Source organism: Doryrhamphus excisus, chromosome 1 (genome assembly GCF_030265055.1).
Source record: "Doryrhamphus excisus isolate RoL2022-K1 chromosome 1, RoL_Dexc_1.0, whole genome shotgun sequence".
In the NCBI taxonomy this organism is placed as follows: domain Eukaryota; kingdom Metazoa; phylum Chordata; class Actinopteri; order Syngnathiformes; family Syngnathidae; genus Doryrhamphus; species Doryrhamphus excisus.
The window spans coordinates 22,692,501-22,713,629 of record NC_080466.1 but is presented as its reverse complement, the minus strand read 5'-3'; the positions used below and the strand labels follow the sequence as shown (position 1 = coordinate 22,713,629).

Below are 21,129 nucleotides of genomic sequence, written 5' to 3'. Positions count from 1 at the left end.
AATCATACAGTATGTGTGTATTTATTTAGTCAGCGGCTAAACAAGCAACTCCAATCTCCAAGCTAGACATAAACAGTGTCATAATTGATCAACCCACACAGGTATCACATCCTTGTAGTTGCACATTACTTACAGACAGATCATATTAGAAAGTTAAGTACAAAAGTACAAAAAGCATCCGGCATGCTCTGTATCCTTTCATTTGTGTGCCTCGCTCAAAGTCAACTCAGTGCATTATTGCCAATAAAGTAACCACCAGTACTCTATCAATACCATGGTGACCATGGTCAGTTTGGTCCAGCTGGTCTAGGGCGGCTTTCCTAGTTTATTTTGGGTAGGTGGAAAAAAGCTTCTGTCACTGCAGGGTTTGTTAGCACTAACAATTCTTCCTTCGTTGTCACACAATCTCTTGGAGCGGTGTCCTCCTCATTCTACTGTCTACACAAAGCCTTGCCTTTGGTGGCAACACTGTATGCCAAACGAATGAATGTCGGCATGGCTTGGCAAGCTGGTGTCATGACTTGCCCCCCATCTGCTGCAAAGTTTCACTCTCTTGCTGCGGGCTCAGCTTCTAAAACCTGTAGCTCATCCACCGCATATTCAAGCTCAAGAAGCGATGGTTCTGGCTCCAGTAATGTTTGAAATGATCAAAATACTGTGACTGAGTTGTTAGCATGTAGGCCACACAGTCAGGAAATGGGAAGACCTGGGTTGGAATCCCCCCTCTCTGTGTGGAGTTTGCATGTTCTCCCCGTGCATGCGTGGGTTTTCTCCGGGTATCCCGGTTTCCTCCCCCATTCCAAAAACATGCTAGGTTAATTGGCCACTCCAAATTGTCCATAGGTATGAATGTGGGTGAGAATGGTTGTTTGTTTTGATTGACCCTAGTGAGGATAAGCAACATAAAAAATAGATATTACCTATTATGGTGAATGTACCTATTACTGTGTGGTCACATACACGTACATAAAACATGATTGTCAGTTTTTTTAGAAATAGGTGCCTCCCATGACATACATTGTTAGTTCCCTAATGCTAACCTTTTTTCTCCCTTTAGAATGCACAGAAAAGGGACATGAGCGCCTTTTTCATATAAGGATGGATGATTGGCAACATTTCAAAAAAAGTGCAGTTTTTGTGGTGTTTTTCTTCTTCTGGCAGTTGGCAAGCAGCTTTCGTGTGCATTAGCGCCATCCGTGGAACAGAATCTAAACTCTTCTATACGCCATTCACAAGTGCAGTTTTATTAAAAAAGAAAATACATATTTATATAAAACACGTGCCGAACTTAATTATAAAATATTAGCAAGATTGAACTTTACTTTTCCTGTTCCCGGGTGCATTCTTTCAGCGAATAGATATGACGTAACATGCAGCTCGAGACGTTCTTTGTTTTAAAAAAATGGAGGCGAGCAATAGGCACTGGACTGCTGCGGAAAGGTTGTTTTTGATTCAGACTAAATTTCAACAGTGGACGAAAGAAAAACTGGCAATACGGAGTTATCCAACAAGTGAAAGAAAAACTGGAGGAAGTCGGTATCACGTGATGTTGGTGTTTACGCTTTACTGCGCATGCCCCATTGACTATTCTGATTGATTATAGCGGCGCATGTAGACACGCGATGGAATATTCCTTTCCATGTATACCATTGCTTTCGGAAAGGTCATTTGGAAAGACAAAAATTCCTCATGTGAACGTGACTAATGAAGGCAAAGTTGCAGGACCATCTCATTTTGCAAACCACACAAGCAATAATGATGACGGTATCAAAACTGCACATAGTTACAAATATCAACAGAAACTGACCCATATGCAACGATGTGTGCCGACGTCAGCTTAAGAGTGCACTAATTAGAAATAATAAGAACACGGAAGACCAGGATTTGGTCGACATAGACGTGTTGTCGACATAAAAGAGGCCGAGCTAAACGGATTCCACCATTTAAAGCATGGGTAGTTCAAACAACTTCCATGTGGATTTCTTGCTTGACCCGTAAAAAGCATGTCAGTCAGGAAGGGAAAGAAAGTGGTGTGGATATAGAAGCAGCTCTATGTCGAGTCTCTGAGAGGCTAAGGGATACAAACCATATCTCCCTTGCCCCCCGACCAATTACTTACACTCACATTGATTCATTGAGGCGACAAGGTGTAGTGAACACCAGCCAAGACATGAGAGTGCTCTTACACACACGGACATACAATCTTCACATTCATAATCTCAGCACATTGAATCATCCAAGCGGACAACTCTAGTCTGAGGGGATGGTGCAAGATCCGGGGTATCCGGGGTAGGTGGATGCATGAGACAAGAATGGTTTCACTCTTAAAAGACAACCAATACAATGAATGACATTAAGAGGCATGGAGGATTACCTGTAGGTCAAAGAACTTGCTGTATCTCCTGTAAATGACGTGGGAGGTGTTGTCAGAGTAGGTGACATTGATGAGATACACCTGCCAAGGAGAAGAGAGGAGCAAAATTAAAATAAGGGATGCAACATCTTTTTTAGGAATAAAAAGGTGTTGGGTTCCCTTCTTGCCGTGATCCTGCTCAGGCATTTCCCACCGTTCTCCCACCGTTTGTTTCATTGCTTTGCTCATACTCTTCGACAGTTTGTATGTAGTTCATGTAGGGTTTTCCTGTTATTTGGTTTTTGACTAAAATATTGGCTAAAACCTTACCTCAGGTTTCCATACACTGTCTCAGTTACATTCCAAATAGCAAACTACGCCTTTTGACCTATTCTGTATCTTACCCCAAACTCCGTAAGCAACGCATCCTACCTTGGTCACTGACTGTCACTGCATTTTTTTATGTTGATTGCAACTGCTAAATCACCCACTAGACTAGATTAGACTTTGTAAAAGCATTTTTTATCATGATTAGAGCACTTTAAACATGAAATAGCACCTCAATAGTCAGCTTTACACTCCTATTATTATTTCTTTACACCACATTGCTAATGCCTTTGCTATGGGATCACTGCAGGGAGAGATGGCCATGGCTTTAAGCATAATTTATTCTAAACTTATGAAAGGACCTCCAACAGAGTTGGGAAGAAGGACAAAGTACCCAAAACATACCACTTCCACACAGATGGAAGGATAACTTTACATATATATACATATATATGCACATACACATACATATATATGCACATACACATACATATATATGCACACACACATATACATACACACGCACACACACATATATACACACATATACATACACACACACACACACATATACATATATACACACACACACATATACATACACATACACATATATAGTATATATATATAGAATATATATATACACACACGTATATACACATATATACGTATATACACATATATATACATACATACATATATATATACATACATACATACATACACATACATATATACACATACATACATACATACATATATACACATACATACATACATACATATATACACATACATACATATATACACATACATACACTACATACATATATACGTACATACATACATACATACATATATATATACATACATACACCTGGATAAGCGGAGGAAAATGGATGGATGGATGGATGGATGGATGGATGGATGGACAGTGTTGCACATAAAGTAAGGCTGACATTTGTACGAGTAGGCTGTTCCTATTTAATTATATTGTCTGCAACACATAAGTACAGCTTTTTCCTGTGGTTAAATGGTCCAATGTGTCACATTTGTTTTCAGAAGAATCTATGAACGTGAGTAAATGAGGAAATCGTAAGCAAAGGTGAAACAGAAAACAACTCTTCAGGAGGTTCAACGTCCAAGAAAGAAAGAAAAAGACTTTGTACATTTTTCTGCCAATTGAGAAAACGAAGAGAGCTTGAAGCTGGGAATTATATATTTATATATCACAAGAACAAACTGCACGTTTGATTATTCGACTGTGAATGGCAATACTTCACATTAGCAGCTTGTTTTTTTTCTGCTAAGAACTTCATTTTTGAATGGTGACAGTATAAACACAATAGTACAGTACAATAGTACACTCTGCAAAAACAATAGCACACATTCTAGTATATAGTATATTGGAAAAACTTACAGTTCTGAAGGTTAAAATGGGCACAAAGCGATTCCGTTTTCAAGCGATGAGAGCAAAAGAACGTGGTACTCGGTTGGGCAGAGAATGTGGGTTAGCCACTAAACGCAGTGAACCCCGCCTAAACGACTATATTTAAAGTAGCGTACAAAACACACACCCACCAATGTCTCTGACTATCACAGTAAAAGGGCCATTTGGTCCCCAAGAATAAAACCTATCCAAGATAGGTCTGTCAAAGGATAAAAAATGTCATCAAATTAACGTTTTCAAATGTATTAATCATGATTAATCACCATTTGCCACTATGTGTGAAATGTGCCAATTTTGCTGTATTTTATTAAAAGCAAGATAAATTACAGCCTAGGCTCCCAAAGTGGGGTACGCATACCACCAAGGGGGATACCGCTTGTAATTGGGGTACAAAAATAAAATTTGAAAACAATTAGTGCCTAACAATCACAATTACGAGTGCACCTGAACGCATCACGGCGCAAGGGGAAAGGAGCAGAGAGTGGCTAAGCACAGTCTTGTCATCAAAATATTTTGGGGTGGATCTTTTTTGGATAAATCACTGCAACGTGTTTCGTGTGAACTAAAAAAACTCACTCCTATTGCTTTCTGTCCCGTTACTTGGATCAGTCATCTTCAGCTTAAGAAATTTGCACAATTTCATCCATCACTTTTCTAGGTTTATGGGATGAGCTGTAGTCTAGTCACTTCTGAAACTCATACTTGTAGGTGAAGGCCTCCTTTCTATGTTACCACCTCCCTATGCAAAAAATACATTCCAAATATGAACTGTTAGTGGTCACACTTACATGCCGGTTTCACAAATAGTACAAATGAGATTGAATGGATACCACAAAGTGCGTCTTTGTGTTTTCTCTCCTTCCCTGGCTCTATTTTTGCACAGTGAATAGTCTTATCTCATGGGACACGGTAGCTTGGGAAACCGGGCCACAAATCAGCTTTCTCCGAGTCCCAAACACAAGTCAGCAAGGCTCGGTTCTGACAATGACTTATTTAAGCAATTTGATAAACTCAAAAAACACTTTTTTTGGAAGTGTTAGAGAGCTCTTTGGACAGTGCTGTCATTAATACAGTAGACCCCCCCCCCCACTGTTCAAGGGGGTTACCAGTGAATGCAAACATTTGCGAACAAAACTAAAATGCTGAATTTTCCTTTCTATTCCAGTTTTTGTCATTACTATTAGTAATAATGCATGCACGTGCATCATGGTCATGCAATATAGCTATCATTCAGCCCCATCACAAACAGATTGCAGGACTGTGGGGAACACGAACGCGACAAGTGAATTTCCACATAGTAGGATTCCTTATTAATAATATATTAATATTTTCATAGACGTAGAAAACCTGCTTACACCCTTTTAAATATGTTTTTAACGTTATTAGAGCCCTCTAGACATAAAATAACATAATAGTCACATAATAGTCACCTTTACACTCCTGTTACCCTACATAGTAGATGTAATCAGAAAAGGTAAGACATACGACATAAACAAGACAAAATACGTAGACTCCCACAAGAATTGGTATTGTAAGAATTGTCCTGTACAGTACTTCCTGCAGTGGCTATTGTCTCATCAATGTAACATTGCTGATACCTAGTGTCTAGTAACAAATCTTTGAACGTCTTTGAATGCGTTTTCTGAATGCCTTATATTTGTATTTTGGATGAGAGGCGCCATCACCTGGTCGCCAGCCAATCACAGGGCACATATAGACAAACAACCATTCACACTGATTAATTAATTCATATATTTTTGAAAAACCTTGATAGAGTGAAGCCGTGAAATTCGACACAAAAAGTGACGAGGGATTACTGTATTCATTCAATGCTGTCCTTTTCCCCATTATTTGACCATGCACTGTATATAATGTACAAAATTGTGAGCATTAAAAACACATTTTCATGCCATTAACCTGGGAGATGATCACAATGGAGCGCTGATAGTCATGCCGGAGGCAAGCTATAATTAACCCGCCATGTGTAGTGTGTTGAGAGCATTTGTACTTGATGAGTACTTGAAGGTGAAAGAGTACATACACAAGGCAAAAGTAGTGGGAGAAGGGGTTAGTGTAGTCAGTGGCAACCCGCATCTTATTTTGCCCCAAGGCCGTGGCTATGTTTCCGCTATGGCTGTATGAAGTGAAATACATGCGTCTCATTTGAAAGGAATTACATTGACAGAAAGTGAGCAACGGTCATAACAGTAACCACAAATGATCACATTATTGAGACTTCCTTCTCACTCATTGCAAAGCCCCTTCCAGTGTGCAAGGCAACCACTGTTGTTTTTTAAGGCCTGTTTCATTGATGCTATTTCATATTTTTATTACAGTGCTTTAGGTGTTAATCTACATACAATAGGTATACGTTTCGGCTTACAATGAAACTCGACGTGTATTGTCATTGTAGGAACGGAACTCTGTAATGCCGTACATTTCTTTTTTTATCAGAAAACGTGGTGTCATTCTCGTTCTTTTTCAATGTGAGTTTGCAACCTAGGTTATCGAGTGCAGGGACTCAACACAGCCCATCATATAAAACAAGGGTGGTATTGATGAGTAGAGAAACATGTAGACTTTTTTCTTGATGTGTGGCCTTCACCATCATGGATATGCTCATGATGCAGACCATTTTTGGTAGTTTATATTCTATATATTGTATATAATGATTTGTCATCTTCTCTCTGATTCACAATTGCTTCTTTATCCACTCATAGACAGCGCCCTGGTTTTCATGTTGTTTTCACCTCGAAATGCAGGCTCCACAGGCAAAAAACCTTGCCGATCTGAAACTGAACCTAGACATTCAGTGTCATTTATTGAGGATTGGAAGTGAGCTCTGTGTCAAAACTAGACATTTGTGGGTGCATTGATTGGTTGGGATCTCCTGTACTGGTCCTGCATTTATCAAACCAAAACGTGCAGCATCGCCCACATGCAATCGCTCATTTCCTGAAAATGTTGACAGGTATGTGAAGGTTTTGCTTTGCAGTTCAAATAATCCAAACAACTTGCACTCCCAAAACCAGCTAGACACTCATGAACATCTCCCAGCATGATCTTCATCAGTGTAATCACAATCTTTGATATTCCTGTCGGGTGTGCATCCATTTCATGAGACTCGGTTATGAGAGCTCGATGACCCTGAAGGACACCAACGTGTGCCTCTGATGAAGACGTATGCCTGTGGTGACGTCACGGCAGCTAGGCTACACGTATGCTACAGGAAAACCTTAGTAGTTTCCACAGAAGCATAAAACGCCATCTACTCACGTAGTGTTTCGACGGGCTGCGTCTCTTCTCCACGTCCACCACTTTGACGTCCAGCACCGTCCGGACTTGCATCTTGACCCCGCAAAGGCTATACATGAAAGCTTCAAATCACGCCAGCGTTCATCGCCCACACGAGGAAGACATCAGCTCGCTCTCGGCCAAAAAGTGAAGCCAGTTCCTTTGTGTCTGCATACCTGGACGTCACAGTCAGGTAGCTCAGTCCTGCGCTAAACGCACCCTGTATTCCATCAAGGATTTTTGTGGAGGTGGGAAAAAAAGAGTAGGGTGGTCTTCACATAACGTCCACAAAGAGCTGATAACGTATCACTCCATTAGTTCCCCCATGAAGAAAGAATCACCACAAGTCATTGCTTCTTGGTTTGGCAGGAAATTGTATGGACGGGGTTCCGTATATTTAGTAAAACAAATGGTGGGTTTCCGAGGTAGATCAGTTGAGAGGAACACACTGCAGGCCAAGTGAGTCATGAGCTGCTTTCTGGCCGGAGACATGAGCAGCTGCGAGCGTGGCTACAGATGTTTCACAGACGACCAATCAGATGAAGGCAGAACATGAACGACGCCGTGAAATGACTCAATGCTGCCCCCATGTGGACAAAGCCACGCACGTACGTGTAAGACGATACAATACCTCCAGCGTCCTTAATGCGTCGGGCAGTGGCGGTTCCAGCTGCAATGGCGCCCCCATCCACCACCACCACCTGTCCATTTAATCCACTGCTACATCAATCGTTTTATTAGCAGACCTGTCAACATTTGCATTATAAAATTAGGGAACTAGTTCCAAAAAGTGACAGAAAAACTGATCTCACACACTTTTTGCCTAAATGAAGCATTTTTAAGCATTAAAGTCATACAAATGTTCTGTTCTCTGCTGGCTTTACTTTTCTATTCTAAGGTACATGCCGCTTATTTGTGCTTTTGATTAGTGTTTAGTTCAGCCAGTAGCGTCAGTCCTTTTATAGGGCTGAAATCTGGATTGTGTATTTAGCTTGTTAGCTTTTGAACAGAAAGAGTTCTTGGTTTTCTTGATTTTGTCAAGTATTGGTTTTAAAATGTCAGCTGGTACACATGAAGATGGCTAAGCTGGATGTTTTGGTCATCAATTGCCAACAAAAGAAGGAAAAGAAAAAAGATGCATTTCGACTTTACACTCTTAGAAAAGCAATTGTGGCTTAGAGATCACTTTTTTTTTTAATGACAAGCTCTACAAAAATATGTAACTATGCATGATGACTAACAGAATTAGGGCTGTCACAAATAGTGTGTAAACGGCGGTAACCAACCTTTTTTAGTATAATTAATACACACGTATCACAGCAAGCCAAGTCTCTATGATGAAAAAATTGTCATACTTCAGACACAGTTGCAAATGGTGAATGATGATGATTAATTTGCCAGCTGTGATTCATCTGATACTATGCCATCCTTTGACAGCCCTAATACAGATATGTATGACATATGGCCTAAAACATGGTATAATAATTATCTCTGGTGCTGACAATGTCACTGTTGTGCTCCAATGAGTGGAGGACCAGCTCCAGAGCCGCTTTGCTCACGTTGAGGATGTGGCGATGCCTCACCGCAGACAGGATGTGCAGGAGGTGGCAACCCTTCGCCCTAACTATAAGCACACGAGGAACCGTCTGTTAGCTCACAAGTAAAGCACCTGAGAGGGTTGAGTCTGCATACACTTCTCTCTTTTTGAGTCCTCCCTGATGATGTCTTTCACTACCATGAGTAGATCTTTATCCTGCACAGTCACCTAGTGAAGGACAGGAATATCAAACAGGACATTCCTCTGATTCTTCACACAAACTGCTTCTCTTACATAATAGACTTCATCCTGGGACATTACCCTGCGGTACACCAGGCCCTCATCCTGCAAAACTTGCAGGGCTCCTTTGAGGAGCTGGCGTAATTCCTGATGTGCAGATGGACCCGACACAGGCTCCTGAACAGCAGCAGACGGTCATACTACTCAATGATTGTTTTGTGGCGACTCCGTAATCAGGAAAAAAGCAGAAAGAAACAAAACCTGCTGTGCAGGAGCGGTTTCAGTCCCGCTGGTGAAAAGAGGCTGCAGGAGGTCCTGAACATCATAGGGTGTGAACTTGCTCACCGACCTCTGCTGTAGAAAATCCTTGACGATATTTGTTGCCCTACTGAGGGAACTCACCGGACTATCACTGAAAACCAGATATGAAACAATTAGCCCTGACAACACTTCCTGTACATTTCCTACTGAACCGCTTCACGGAAAAGGGTGAAAATTGGGTAAAGCATGTGCTACTATTTTTCCGACACACAGTAATCCTCCGTTGATCACGGGTAACCTGTTCCCGACCTGACTGTGATGATAGAATTTCCGCAAAGTAGGATTCCTTTTTTTAAATGAAATATTTTCATACAGCATAGGACAACCTTTTAAATAAGTTAACATTATTTGAGATTTCTACACATGAAATAACACCCCTATAGTTACATTTAAAAGCCTGCTACCCAGTATAGCAGGAAAATACATACTCATTAATGTAACATAACTGACACCAAGTGACTAGAACAGACGACTACATATCATTAAAGCCCAGCCTACAGTTTCATTCAATAAGTTTATATGGTACCCTGCGCTTTTGTCAATTCGAGCACCGCAAATGTTACAACTATGTTTTCGTCGATGCTTCATGGATGTTATATTCTGCCAGCACGTACCTAGCGGTGTTGGTTTGTAGTTGGAGTGGCTTGTCGTAGAACTGACTGTACAGCTGGAGAACGTCCGTCATCCATTCTATCTGGGCCACCATCACTGGGTCATCCACTTTATCTAGGAACACACAAGCCCACAGGATACAGATGGTGTGGTTGTGTAGTTGGATGAGTGTTTGCTTCTTTTTCAAGTATCCAAATGTGTGGGGATATCACTTTTACAGCCCTTAAATGCTGCAATATTGGAGTGTGAGCGTGGGCATAAACGGGTTCCACTGTGATAAATACAGCCGTAGTCACTCACAGTAGGTGGATGCTGTGATCTCTCTCTGTTGCCTGTATGTCTTCACCAGTCCTCTGACTCGCAGAAGCTCTCCGATCTCTAGGCTACACCGGCTCTGCTGGGTCCGTCTGAGCTTTTTCAGTTCCGCAGCTGGATTGAAGGCTCCCTGATCGTCATCATGAGGCTTGTTCTCCGCTGGTGTTACATGGCAATATGATTCATGGGAAGTAGGTGTGATCTTTGTAACTTAAAATACTTATTTATCTAATACAGCTGTCTGTCTGCTTCTCCCATCAGGGGTTGCCACTTATTTTATTATTTTGGCTTATTTCATAGGCCAGATGCCCTTCCTGACGCAACCCTCCCTTCATTCCGGGCTTGGGACGGGCACCGGAGAACTCCCAACGGGAGTGGAACCTGTGCTGTCTGCACCAAAGGCAGAGATGCGTACAAAACACAATGTTAGGCAATATCATTGTACTTAGCTTAGTGCAGGGTGATCGTTACGTTATATCAAAAGTTATCCGTTCACTTGTAGCAGCTAGTTATGTAGAAAAAAGTCAATTCTTGGATGGCTTTGCTTCACGTCCTGAACTCACCTATGTAAATACAAGTTTTCTAAACTTCCGTTTGTTATACTATTCAAATGTGTCCATTGCTGAAACCTTTAATATGTTGTCTTGTGCACATTCATTCATAGAAGAAACTCACATATATCAACATCCACCTCTCCCTTCATGAGGTCATCTTTCCAACACGAGCAGTTTATGACACCAGTGCCATCGTCCACTGTTAACAAATGAAAAGACACTCATCATCCCCACAAAGCTTAGGTCATGTTGAACTGGAGAACATGTTGGAATATTGCAGTAATTTTACAGGAAACATTATTAATGTGTATATTTCCATCCGGGCGGCATGGCGGTCTAGTGGTTAGCACGCAGACCTCACAGCTAGGAGACCAGGGTTCAATTCCACCCTCAGCCATCTCTGTGTGGAGTTTACATGTTCTCCCCGTGCATGCGTGGGTTTTCTCCGGGTACTCCGGTTTCCTCCCACATTCCAAAAACATGCTAGGTTAATTGGTGACTCCAAATTGTCCATAGGTATGAATGTGAGTGTGAATGTTTTTTTTGTCTATATGTGCCCTGTGATTGGCTGGCGACCAGTCCAGGGTGTACCCCGCCTCTCGCCCAAAGAGAGCTGGGATAGGCTCCGACACCCCCCGCGACCCTCGTGAGGAAAAAGCGGTAGAAAATGAATGAATGAATGAATGAATATTTCCATCCATACATACATTTTCTATAATGCTTATCCATTCTCACTAGGGTTGTGGGTATGCTGGAGCCTATCCAGCTGCCTTCGGGCGAGATGAGGGGTCCACCCTGGACTGGTGGCCAGTCAATCACAGGGCACATATAGACAAACAACCATTCACACTCACATTCATACCTATGGACAATTTGGAGTCACCAATGAACCAGACATGTGTATACCTATGTGTATATGTATATACCTATGTGAATACGTAATATGGAAAATTCATTGACCACATGAGTGCAAACTATAGCCTATAGAAACAGCAAAAACATACCTCCATATGAGAAGAAGTCCACCCTTTCCCGCTTGTACACGACTGTCCCAAGCACATCCACCTTGTAGATGGGATGGGATTTGTAAAAGTAAAGATCTATGATAAAAACAAGAGCCATAATAGTGTCATCAGAGGTCATATTTAAAACTACAAGGTCTATTAAAATGTGTTATTGCAATAGAATTACTGATTATTAAGATCAATCATAAACAAGATGAAAAAACAAGCAATTGTACAAATGTGGGAATATTTATTTAATCCCACCGTTTATCCTGGTCTATTAATGATCATTCTTAACTTCATTTATATTTTGCGTTTATGTTTTGTCATTAAAAGGGTTTGTTCACTTCCTGTGTATGTGTTAACCTCTTCTAATTAGTAAAATAAGGAATAGCGATTGCAATACATTGCAGTTGTTTTTGGAATGTTTTTTGTGTGTGTGTTTTGCAATTTACAATATTTTCCTTTTGTATTTGTTTTATAGTGTATGTGTACCCTGGGGTAATGTCTGTTTGCCCCTATCGGCCACCGTATACAACTCCCTAATAAATGCTGAATGTAGATCAAAATCAAACAATGAATATTATGTATATTACTTTATGTTGTTGAAATTGGTACACCTGCTTCTGCTGTCGGCAATAAGGATTAATTGATTGCTAAATTAGATATTGTTGTTGTATTTAGTTTGTGAATGATGAGAACAAAATGTTACCTGGCACTTGACAGGACTCTGGCAGGAGGAGGATGTCTCTGATATGAAGTCTGGCGAAAGCAGAAAAGACGGGGTCCAGTCCCCACAACATGGATGGGAGTTCTTCGGCAGGATCCATTTCCCCGGCCTACATCTCAATGTGATTCTTATGACAACCAAATCCGTTGAATTCGACGTTGTTTTTTCTTAATGAGACTAGTGCGGAAGCTAGCTATTTTAGTTTTTCTGCATGAACCGGAAGCACAAGTATTGGTCACGTGACGTCACGTTAATTTACTGTTAAACATTTTTATTATTGTATACTTTATTATTAAAACATTTTTATCCAGTATAATTTTACGACTTCATAATGAATTAAGCTCTTTTATCATATCATTACGAACCGCTTAAATAGCCCAAACAGACCACTGTTGGTTGTCATGGTACATGGGACTTGTAGTTCAATCAAAACAATGTGACGGTAGCCGATACGGCACATTCGAGTATCGATGCGATACTATCTGAAGACGATGCCGGTTTTGATATCGATACTTTGTACTTGCTATTTTTCAAGTTAATTGAACGATTTTGTAATTTTGTCTTTGTTTTGCTGATCTGCATTATAATAAAAATAAAACACTGGACAAAGATTTCAAGCATACCAGAAAATGTTCATCAACCTTACTCGATATAAAGCTCCAACAATGTAAGACAGTGTCACAATATATACAAAATATTAACATAAAGACATCGTAGGTATTTGTCTAAATGAATAAAGCAGAAGCGAAAAGAACAGAAACATATTTATCTCATCTGCCTCGCTCATATCGATTCTTTCTGATACTAGTACTTGCTATCCTGCTGTCGATGCTCGGATCGATCCGCCCAATTGCGAACAATGAGTATCTTCTTGAAAGGAAACAATGCCACCACGGGGCAGATAATTACACTCGCTCTGCCAGCACGCAAATAACGCCATTATTTCCGTAAACATTAATTTTATTCTTAGATGAAGGTTTTGAGAGTGTAAACTAAAAAGGAGAAAGGAACACGAGGTCGCGCGCAATCGTGGACGCGCGTTAAACTCGAATCTTGAAGTTTGGTAATCCGTTAGAAAAAGGCACGTCTTCAAGACAGGATGGCTACTTTAGCTCTTGTACATGTAGGAGCTAACCCGAATTTCACCGGCCGTTATATTCAGTGTTTCTAATGCATTTACGCCTCGGAACTACTTGGAAGGAACTACAATCGGTTTGCTCCATATCTATTTTGGTTGAGGAAGGAACCCCTCGGTGGATAATATTGGGCCGCCGAGTGCTGGGGCTCTGCCTTTGTGTTTTGTATGAAATCAGTGTTCTACTGCGGGGGATTATCGAGGTCGGGACACGTCAAGGTAGATCTGCATCATTGTGGATGGTACAAGTGAGCTGCTGTGTACAAAAGAGCACCGAATTTCCCGGACTGGCCAGGAGAGTGACACAAGCTAAGCTAGGTTATTAAAGCTAGCGTTGCGTTCATTTTGTCTGGTAATTATGAACACTTTTCTGTTGGACTGTTGCTACCACTAATTATTTTTTTACAACCACAAACATTCCATTCATTTCACGACTTAGCCACCGAATGACGCACTGTAGGGTTCACAATGTCCTTCTTTAACTTCCGTAAAATCTTTAAATTGGGGTCTGAGAAGAAGAAGAAACAATACGAGCATGTTCGACGAGATGAAAACCCCGAGGAAATATGGAACATTATCGGTGAACTGGGAGACGGAGCCTTTGGGAAGGTGTTTAAGGTAAGGCATGTCACTGTGCTTTTCGAATTGGAACGCGAACCAGAAGTGTCAGCTGAGACTGTTTTCACCGAGCTCCACCCCATACCTATATCACTAAAACGAAATTATGACGTATGTCCTTAATTTACACAGAATAGAATATACCGCATTTTAAAATAACTACTAACGAAGATGGACTATTCCATTTGTATAGTATGTATGTATATTTTCATGTGTGTAGATTTATTTCAACATAATGCAAAGCGTGGCCTCGTACTTAACGGAGAAACCATTGTTGGCAAGTACAGAGGTCAAGGTTACTTGTAGTTGGTCACTCAGGTCCAGTCCCTGAAGGTTTGGAGCCTGTCCCTTTGCAACTCGAAATTTCAGCTCCCTCCACAGAATTTCTCCTGGAGTCCAGAGACTGACTCTGCCTCTCCATGATCTTAATGCGCTTGTTGGAGCCACTCCTTTGTGGTTCTGGCTGTATGTTTTGGGTGATTTTGTGCAAAGGAGTCATGTTTTTCCCAACCCTGTAGTTGAGCATGGCAGGCTACCAGGATGTGGCTGTATCCCAAAGCACTGTGACAGTTTCATCCCTCTTGCACAGATGGAAGAAATGTCCACACAGTTACATTTGATATGATAACAAACCAATATGAGTGCCGTGGCATGTTGTAAGAGTTATGATTTCACTTAATTGGTCATAAAATGATTATTTAGTTGGCATACAATGCCACTATAGAGCCCATAAACAGCTGAACTGTCCAAGACGGCAGAAAACCTCAATAATGCATTTGGCATGTTATATTTGCTTTCTACGCAGGCTCAGAACAGACAGACAGGTGTCCTCGCTGCTGCCAAAGTTATTGACACAAAGACCGAGGAGGAGCTGGAGGACTACATGGTGGAAATTGACATACTGGCCTCGTGTGACCACCCAAACATTGTCAAGCTGCTTGATGCTTTCTATTACGAGGGCAAACTATGGGTGAGTAGCAAGGAGTGATGGGAACCCTGATACCGGGGGCAAAAGGGTTTTGACTTTATTGTTATGTTATTAAAAATCAATGTCATAGTTAATAAAGACATGTACCCAGCTGAACATCAACAAAAAGCTCAAGGAAGAACAGCTGACCAGCTGCTTGTCGAAAAGAGTGACTTATGCTTTTCATGTCATGTCTCCAAAAGTTTCAAATAAGGCTCGAACAAGTTGCTGGATTTGTTGTTACTGGCCTTTTTGAAAGAGAGTATTTATTGTGTCTGATTACTAGCTGAATATAGGGTAGCGTGTTGGGAAAGAGTACAGCGGCATACCCAGCATGCTGTTGGGTGTGTAGCTGGGGGTGTATTTTTTAGTGTTTGTGCTCATGGAGCATTTGTTGTCAGCAATATTTGACTTGGGCAATACAGCAATCGATTGTTTATTGTTGATAATTGGTTCCATACTTGACTGTGATTCAGGGAAATATAATTCCTTAATTATAAATCGAAAAGTTTTGTAATTAGAGCATTGACAACCTGCTTTGGGCCTTCTATACATTGTTAGAGCCCTGTGGACATTAAATAGCACCCCTATGGTCACCTTTACACTCTTAATACCCAATATAGTAGACATAATAAGAAAAAGACTTGTGTGTGTTGCTGTAAATGTACTCCAATGCTAGGGAAGCTGAGTGACAGGCAGACAGGAAGTAATGTAGCAGGTTTTTGGTTGCTGTGTGTTACGGTCGCAACAGTAGCTCAGGTTAGGGATTATTGTGACTGTTGTGAGCTTATTCAAACCTGTAATAAAAGCATGTTGTTCTGGCTGTCATGTCTGGTGCTTGTGTCTCACCCAACATTACTGACGCCTAGTGACCAGTGTAGCATACTACATGTCATCACAACGTCTCTGAATGCGTCTTCTGAATGCCTTATACTTCTATTTTAATTCATTCATCAATTTTTATGCTTGAAAGTCCTTAACTATGCTGAAATGATACATAAAGTTTGCTTAGATATGTATATATTTTGGCTAATGAGAGGGAAATGTATCAGTAGGATTCTGTTGTCAACCACAAAAGTGGCGAGGGCTAACCGTATACATGGGTGTGTTTGACTTGGACAAAACTTATAGCAATGAGTACAACTTTATTTTCTGTGTAGAACACTTCAGATGGTTTCATATTTTAGTTTAAAAATCATGATAGTTATTGATAGGCAGATTTTAATGATGAAAAGGCATTGTAAAGTGTTGGCAACAACATAGTGTCTTATTGCTACATTCTTATCAAATGTCAGGGCCAAAGTTCACATGAAGGATCAAATAGCATTCAGCTGTTAATCATCATAGAAGTTTATTATTTTGCTAATGTCTGTGTTTTTTAGCACGCTTAGTCTAGATTTTGGTCTGCAACGTATATGTAGTGTAATTGATTCGGGCCTAGCAAAATGGGTGCATCTGAGATGTAACATTAAGGCATCATTTCTTCGTCTTGTGTCTGTCAGACTCAGCCCGGCAAGGCATGTGTCCACATTTATACAACAACAGGGACAGCTTCCCTTAATCAGATAATTGGATTTGCAGTCATGTTCGAGCCAGCGTCACAGCTTGAATCAGTCTCTTTCACACCCATTCTGCAAAATTGGTGCATCAGTAATGTTACTGTGGAACCATTCCTTTGAATACACAAGCAACTGTTTTCAGAAAACGCCCTTAGATTGCTCTCTTCAAACTTAACGTTTGGTATTTTCAGTGCCCCAGTCTGTTTCCTCACCATTGTCTTGTCAACAATAGCCACAGAGTGACTGAGGTGAACTGGTGATGTTTATCATGGCTTGTATGGAACCTGATCATCCAGTGAGGAGAGAACTTTATTTCCTTCCACAGATGAAAGGCTCCAGTCCACATTGTCTTGCCCTAACTTCATGTAACACCTACATTATCCACTGTCAGCACACACATTATATTTAACACAATGATTTGTATTGATTTCTAAGCATGTCAGTCGAATCTCCTGTTGTGCATGCATGGCTTTTTTCTGGGTACTCCGGCTTCCTATGTGCTTTATGGACACAGTGGGAACCTCAAAAGTGAGAAAAATAACATGAGAAGCAAAACAAATACACTCTGATTTCAGCATAAAATAAGGATTATATCAGCCTGCATCTAAAACCTCCAACATCGGCACGCCATCACTTCTGATCGCAACAACAGCTAATTTGTAAGTTGTAATTTGGAGCAGGAGCAATATCAAAGTCTGAAAAAGACATCACAGTTGAGTACAAATCCTGTTGTGCAAGTCCCGGTGGCACAAAACTGAAAAAGCTCAACACGTTCAACCCCATCGAGCAGCCGAAGGAATGCCACAAAAACCTCTGCCCCCCCCCCCCCCCCCCCCCCAAAGGCTATCCAAAACACCCACACTATTGTTTTCTGTTTGAATGATATCGCTTGATCAAGCCTTTTCTAACATTCCACACTCCAGAATAAGTAATAAAAATCTGTATTATTTGTGCTGATATTGGATCAGATTGATGTCAGTATTGGTCAATATTCAAGGCTGCAATATCAGTATCGTATCAGGCGTGAAAAGTTGTATCTGTATACCCCTTATAGATAAGCAAGCACAATCATCTTGTTCTCTGGCAGAGACGAGGCATGTGCATAAGCGGTAACAACATTACATATGCTATCAGTGCTAACATACATATGCGAACAGTCCCATTTATAATTAAAACAGTGGTATAGAAAATGACTGAATGAACAGACGGTCCCTGCTGGGTTATCTAAAAGATTAAGATAAAAAATGAGTGGTTGTCTCCCAACCTGAAGGTTGCTGGTTCAATCCTGTGACCTTTGATACTGAACCTACAGTTGCTCATCAGTAGCTAAATGTGGAAAGTGTCAAAAGTGCTTTGAGTGCCTTGAAAGGACTTTCTAAGTGAAATGCCATATACCATATTTGGTCGTTAATGTGTGCCTTTCAAAGTTAGGTGAGAAAAGGGCTTTTCCCAGCCTGTGTCTGATGCTGCCAGTCTGTGAGGGCCATTGTACAGCAGCACAGCCACTAAAACAGCAGCTCGCCTACAGAAAGACTAGAATGGTGTACACGTTGAATAGCCAAGATTGTTTTGAGTCATTCTAAGACTTGTAGGCTTTTTTCTGATAAGTGGATCAGTCTTGAAAACCTTCTCTGAATCTCGCAATTAGGGATCGACTGATCGGACCGATGCCGATTTATTTCCATCACCCTCTGCCGATGGCCGATTTTGCATGGGTCGATATTTGTGGCTGATACTGCTTTTGCTCCCTTAATTTAGATGACAAAATGACAATGACAACAAATATGCCAGGTCTCAAGTTTAATCAAATATTTATTGAAATGTAAACACTGAACACAGTAGGATTCAGCTTTCTTAAACACACATTTAAACGGCATTATCAACTTTAAAAGGAATAAATATTCAACCATGTGCAAAACATTTCTGTCATAGTTTGTGCACGCTAAAGACCTCTGATAAGCAGACACGGCTGCTCCAATTCGTTGTGCATGTGCGTGTGCGTGCGTGCTTGGAGAGAGCGCACACACATAACACGACACCCATTTAACCTCAGCCCGGCATTGGCTGAATGAAACTCCTACAAACAGGATGGGACTGAATTGCCGACATTGACATTAAAGCGGTGTTGGTAACAGCTGTACCAACTACATCAACAGCTCCCTAATTCCAACGGTAGTGTGTTCAGGGTCCAACACAACACAAAGCTGCCCGGCGGATGCCTGTCTGTAAATCATGCGGCGGAAAAATACATTGGCAAACCCACGCCAGTATCGGACGATATTGATTCAAGTAAAGAACGCAAATATCGGCCCGATATATCGGCCGGCCGATGTGTTTGTTTGTTCTTATATGTGCTTAAAAGATTGATTTACAAAACAGCGGGACTTATAAAACTAGTGCAACCACACTGGCGATAATGCTAATATTAGGTTTTGCGAGACCCTTTGCTCCAGATTCCTCACCTTGCCATTCCTCCATGCCTTAGATGCTGCATTCACAGAAAGTGTAATCCTGTTTACAGCAGAAGGCCCAAGGCCTAGCATAAGAGGTCTATCAAGGCATTGTGGGAAACCCTTTCCACAATGTAGCTCCAACGAGGCCAATCCTATTACAGCAACAGCCATGTTGAAAGACTCTAAATGCCTTTTTATATCTTAGAGTGCTTCATTCGTCCATGTAGGCAGCGTTCATGCAGATTCTCAATTAGACAAGGATACGTGATGATTGACATTTCACTGTTCAATGCACACTTTGTCAACGTGTTGATGTGTCAATAACGTTTTGAGTACACAGTTGGCAGGAAAGTGGCAAAAGACTATATGCTATACTTTTGGAAGTCCACTGCAGGGCTCTACGTTAAAAACAAAAATGACTTGCCCATGGGGAATCCTTAAGGTGAGAACTACTTGCCCGAACTTGCCCCATGTAAAATGAAAAGACTGCCATAATGATATCATATATCAATATATGCTGATAATTCATCAGATAATAGTACTGATGCATTGTATTTGGAGAAATGTCTGAAAAATTGTGGAGATGTATGTTAACATGGCATGCCATGCTACCTTACACATCGTAGTCGTAGTAAGCAGTGATATTTATAAGTTGTGCACCACAATGAAACATTTGACACATTTGTGTACTAGTAAAGTGTTTTTAATCCAGAAAAAAATGCGCAATGGTCAAACAATAATTTGTGAAGCAAAGGTGAGAAAAATCCACAGAGAAATGGAAGCGCTAGATTTTGTAGCTTGTGCAAAATCAGCACTTGGTATTGGATCTAATGGGTGGTGTTTCATTGTGACCACTTCAAATTGTCACAGCAATGTGATTCACTCACCTGTGCCATCATTTGATTTGCTGCCGCTAATAAAATACTTGTTTAGGAGGCACTGGTTCATCACTTTTTGGTGTTTTCCTTCAGAAGTTGTTGAAGAATTAGACGATGTTTGCAGGGACGCCATGATAGATGTTTTCCTAGTAAAACGATCGCTGATTGGTTGATCGCGAACAAGAACGGGTGTGGGTAAAACGCGGATTGTGGATTACGGACCGCGGTCTAAATAAACGATTCTGATTGGTCCATTTCAAGATTTGCAAGGATTGGTTTGCAAATTACCACCGGAATTACGCAGTCCGTGTTTTACCAACACCCAACAAGAACCGCTTAAAAAAAAAACTCTTGGCAGTACGGCATGCCAAAGTGCACTTGCCCGACGGGAATATTAATGATTGGATTTACTTGCCCGAATTTTTTTTAACTTGCCCCGGGCCATCGGTACAATGTTATTGTCGAGCCCTGCACTGTAGCTTTTTACGTAGTTTTGTGTTCACCTCTATAGCTCACCAGTTACTTAACTTCTTGGCAAAATGTTTAATGTTTGAATATAACATCCTTGATCATCCAGAGGAAAAAGTCAGGCCTGTGTTGGCCTTTCAAAGCCATGATGTGCTTCTTCGCATCGTCGCACTGCTGGTTCACCTTTCACCCTGTTTCTCTCCATCCATACGGCTGCTCATGTTTTCATTGATTGATGATCTTTTTCCCACCAATAGGAAGGTGGTGCCACGTTTCATTCCTGTTTACTTTGGCTTTGAAAGCGATTTATAATC

General features: G+C 41.0%; 3 protein-coding genes across 6 annotated transcripts in view; 1 reads left to right on the top strand and 2 right to left on the bottom strand.

Annotated features, from left to right (window-relative positions):
* sh3pxd2aa (SH3 and PX domains 2Aa) overlaps positions 1-7,879 on the bottom strand; it is an 82,369-nt gene extending 74,490 nt beyond the window's left edge. For 2 of the 3 annotated variants that reach the window (XM_058077424.1, XM_058077441.1), the window contains exons 1-2: positions 7,407-7,879; positions 2,375-2,455 (exon numbers count right to left, since the gene is read on the bottom strand). In XM_058077424.1, coding sequence (XP_057933407.1) covers positions 2,375-2,455; positions 7,407-7,502 — 177 coding nt within the window. In that variant the 5' untranslated portion in view covers positions 7,503-7,879. The remainder of the gene's footprint in view (positions 1-2,374; positions 2,456-7,406) is intronic. The other variant, XM_058077433.1, reaches the window with a different exon arrangement.
* A 540-nt stretch (positions 7,880-8,419) lies between these two features.
* On the bottom strand, positions 8,420-17,777 carry stn1 (STN1 subunit of CST complex). 2 transcript variants are annotated; one of them, XM_058077504.1, is made up of 9 exons: positions 12,720-17,765; positions 12,008-12,103; positions 11,125-11,202; positions 10,435-10,608; positions 10,137-10,248; positions 9,463-9,613; positions 9,256-9,378; positions 9,117-9,189; positions 8,420-9,048 (listed from the first exon to the last, which is right to left on the bottom strand). In XM_058077504.1, exons 1-9 carry the CDS (start codon positions 12,835-12,837, stop codon positions 8,891-8,893), a joined length of 1,083 nt encoding a protein of 360 aa, XP_057933487.1. In that variant the 5' UTR covers positions 12,838-17,765; the 3' UTR covers positions 8,420-8,890. The 2 variants fall into 2 exon arrangements, with proteins under 2 accessions (XP_057933487.1, XP_057933497.1); XM_058077514.1 differs by lacking the exon at positions 10,435-10,608 and having other exon boundaries at positions 12,720-17,777.
* The window catches only part of LOC131132142 (serine/threonine-protein kinase 10-like), a 31,694-nt gene continuing 24,168 nt past the window's right edge, over positions 13,604-21,129 (top strand). The window contains exons 1-2 of the mRNA XM_058077490.1: positions 13,604-14,490; positions 15,296-15,460. Of these exons, the coding sequence (XP_057933473.1) occupies positions 14,341-14,490; positions 15,296-15,460 (315 nt within the window). The 5' untranslated portion in view covers positions 13,604-14,340. The remainder of the gene's footprint in view (positions 14,491-15,295; positions 15,461-21,129) is intronic.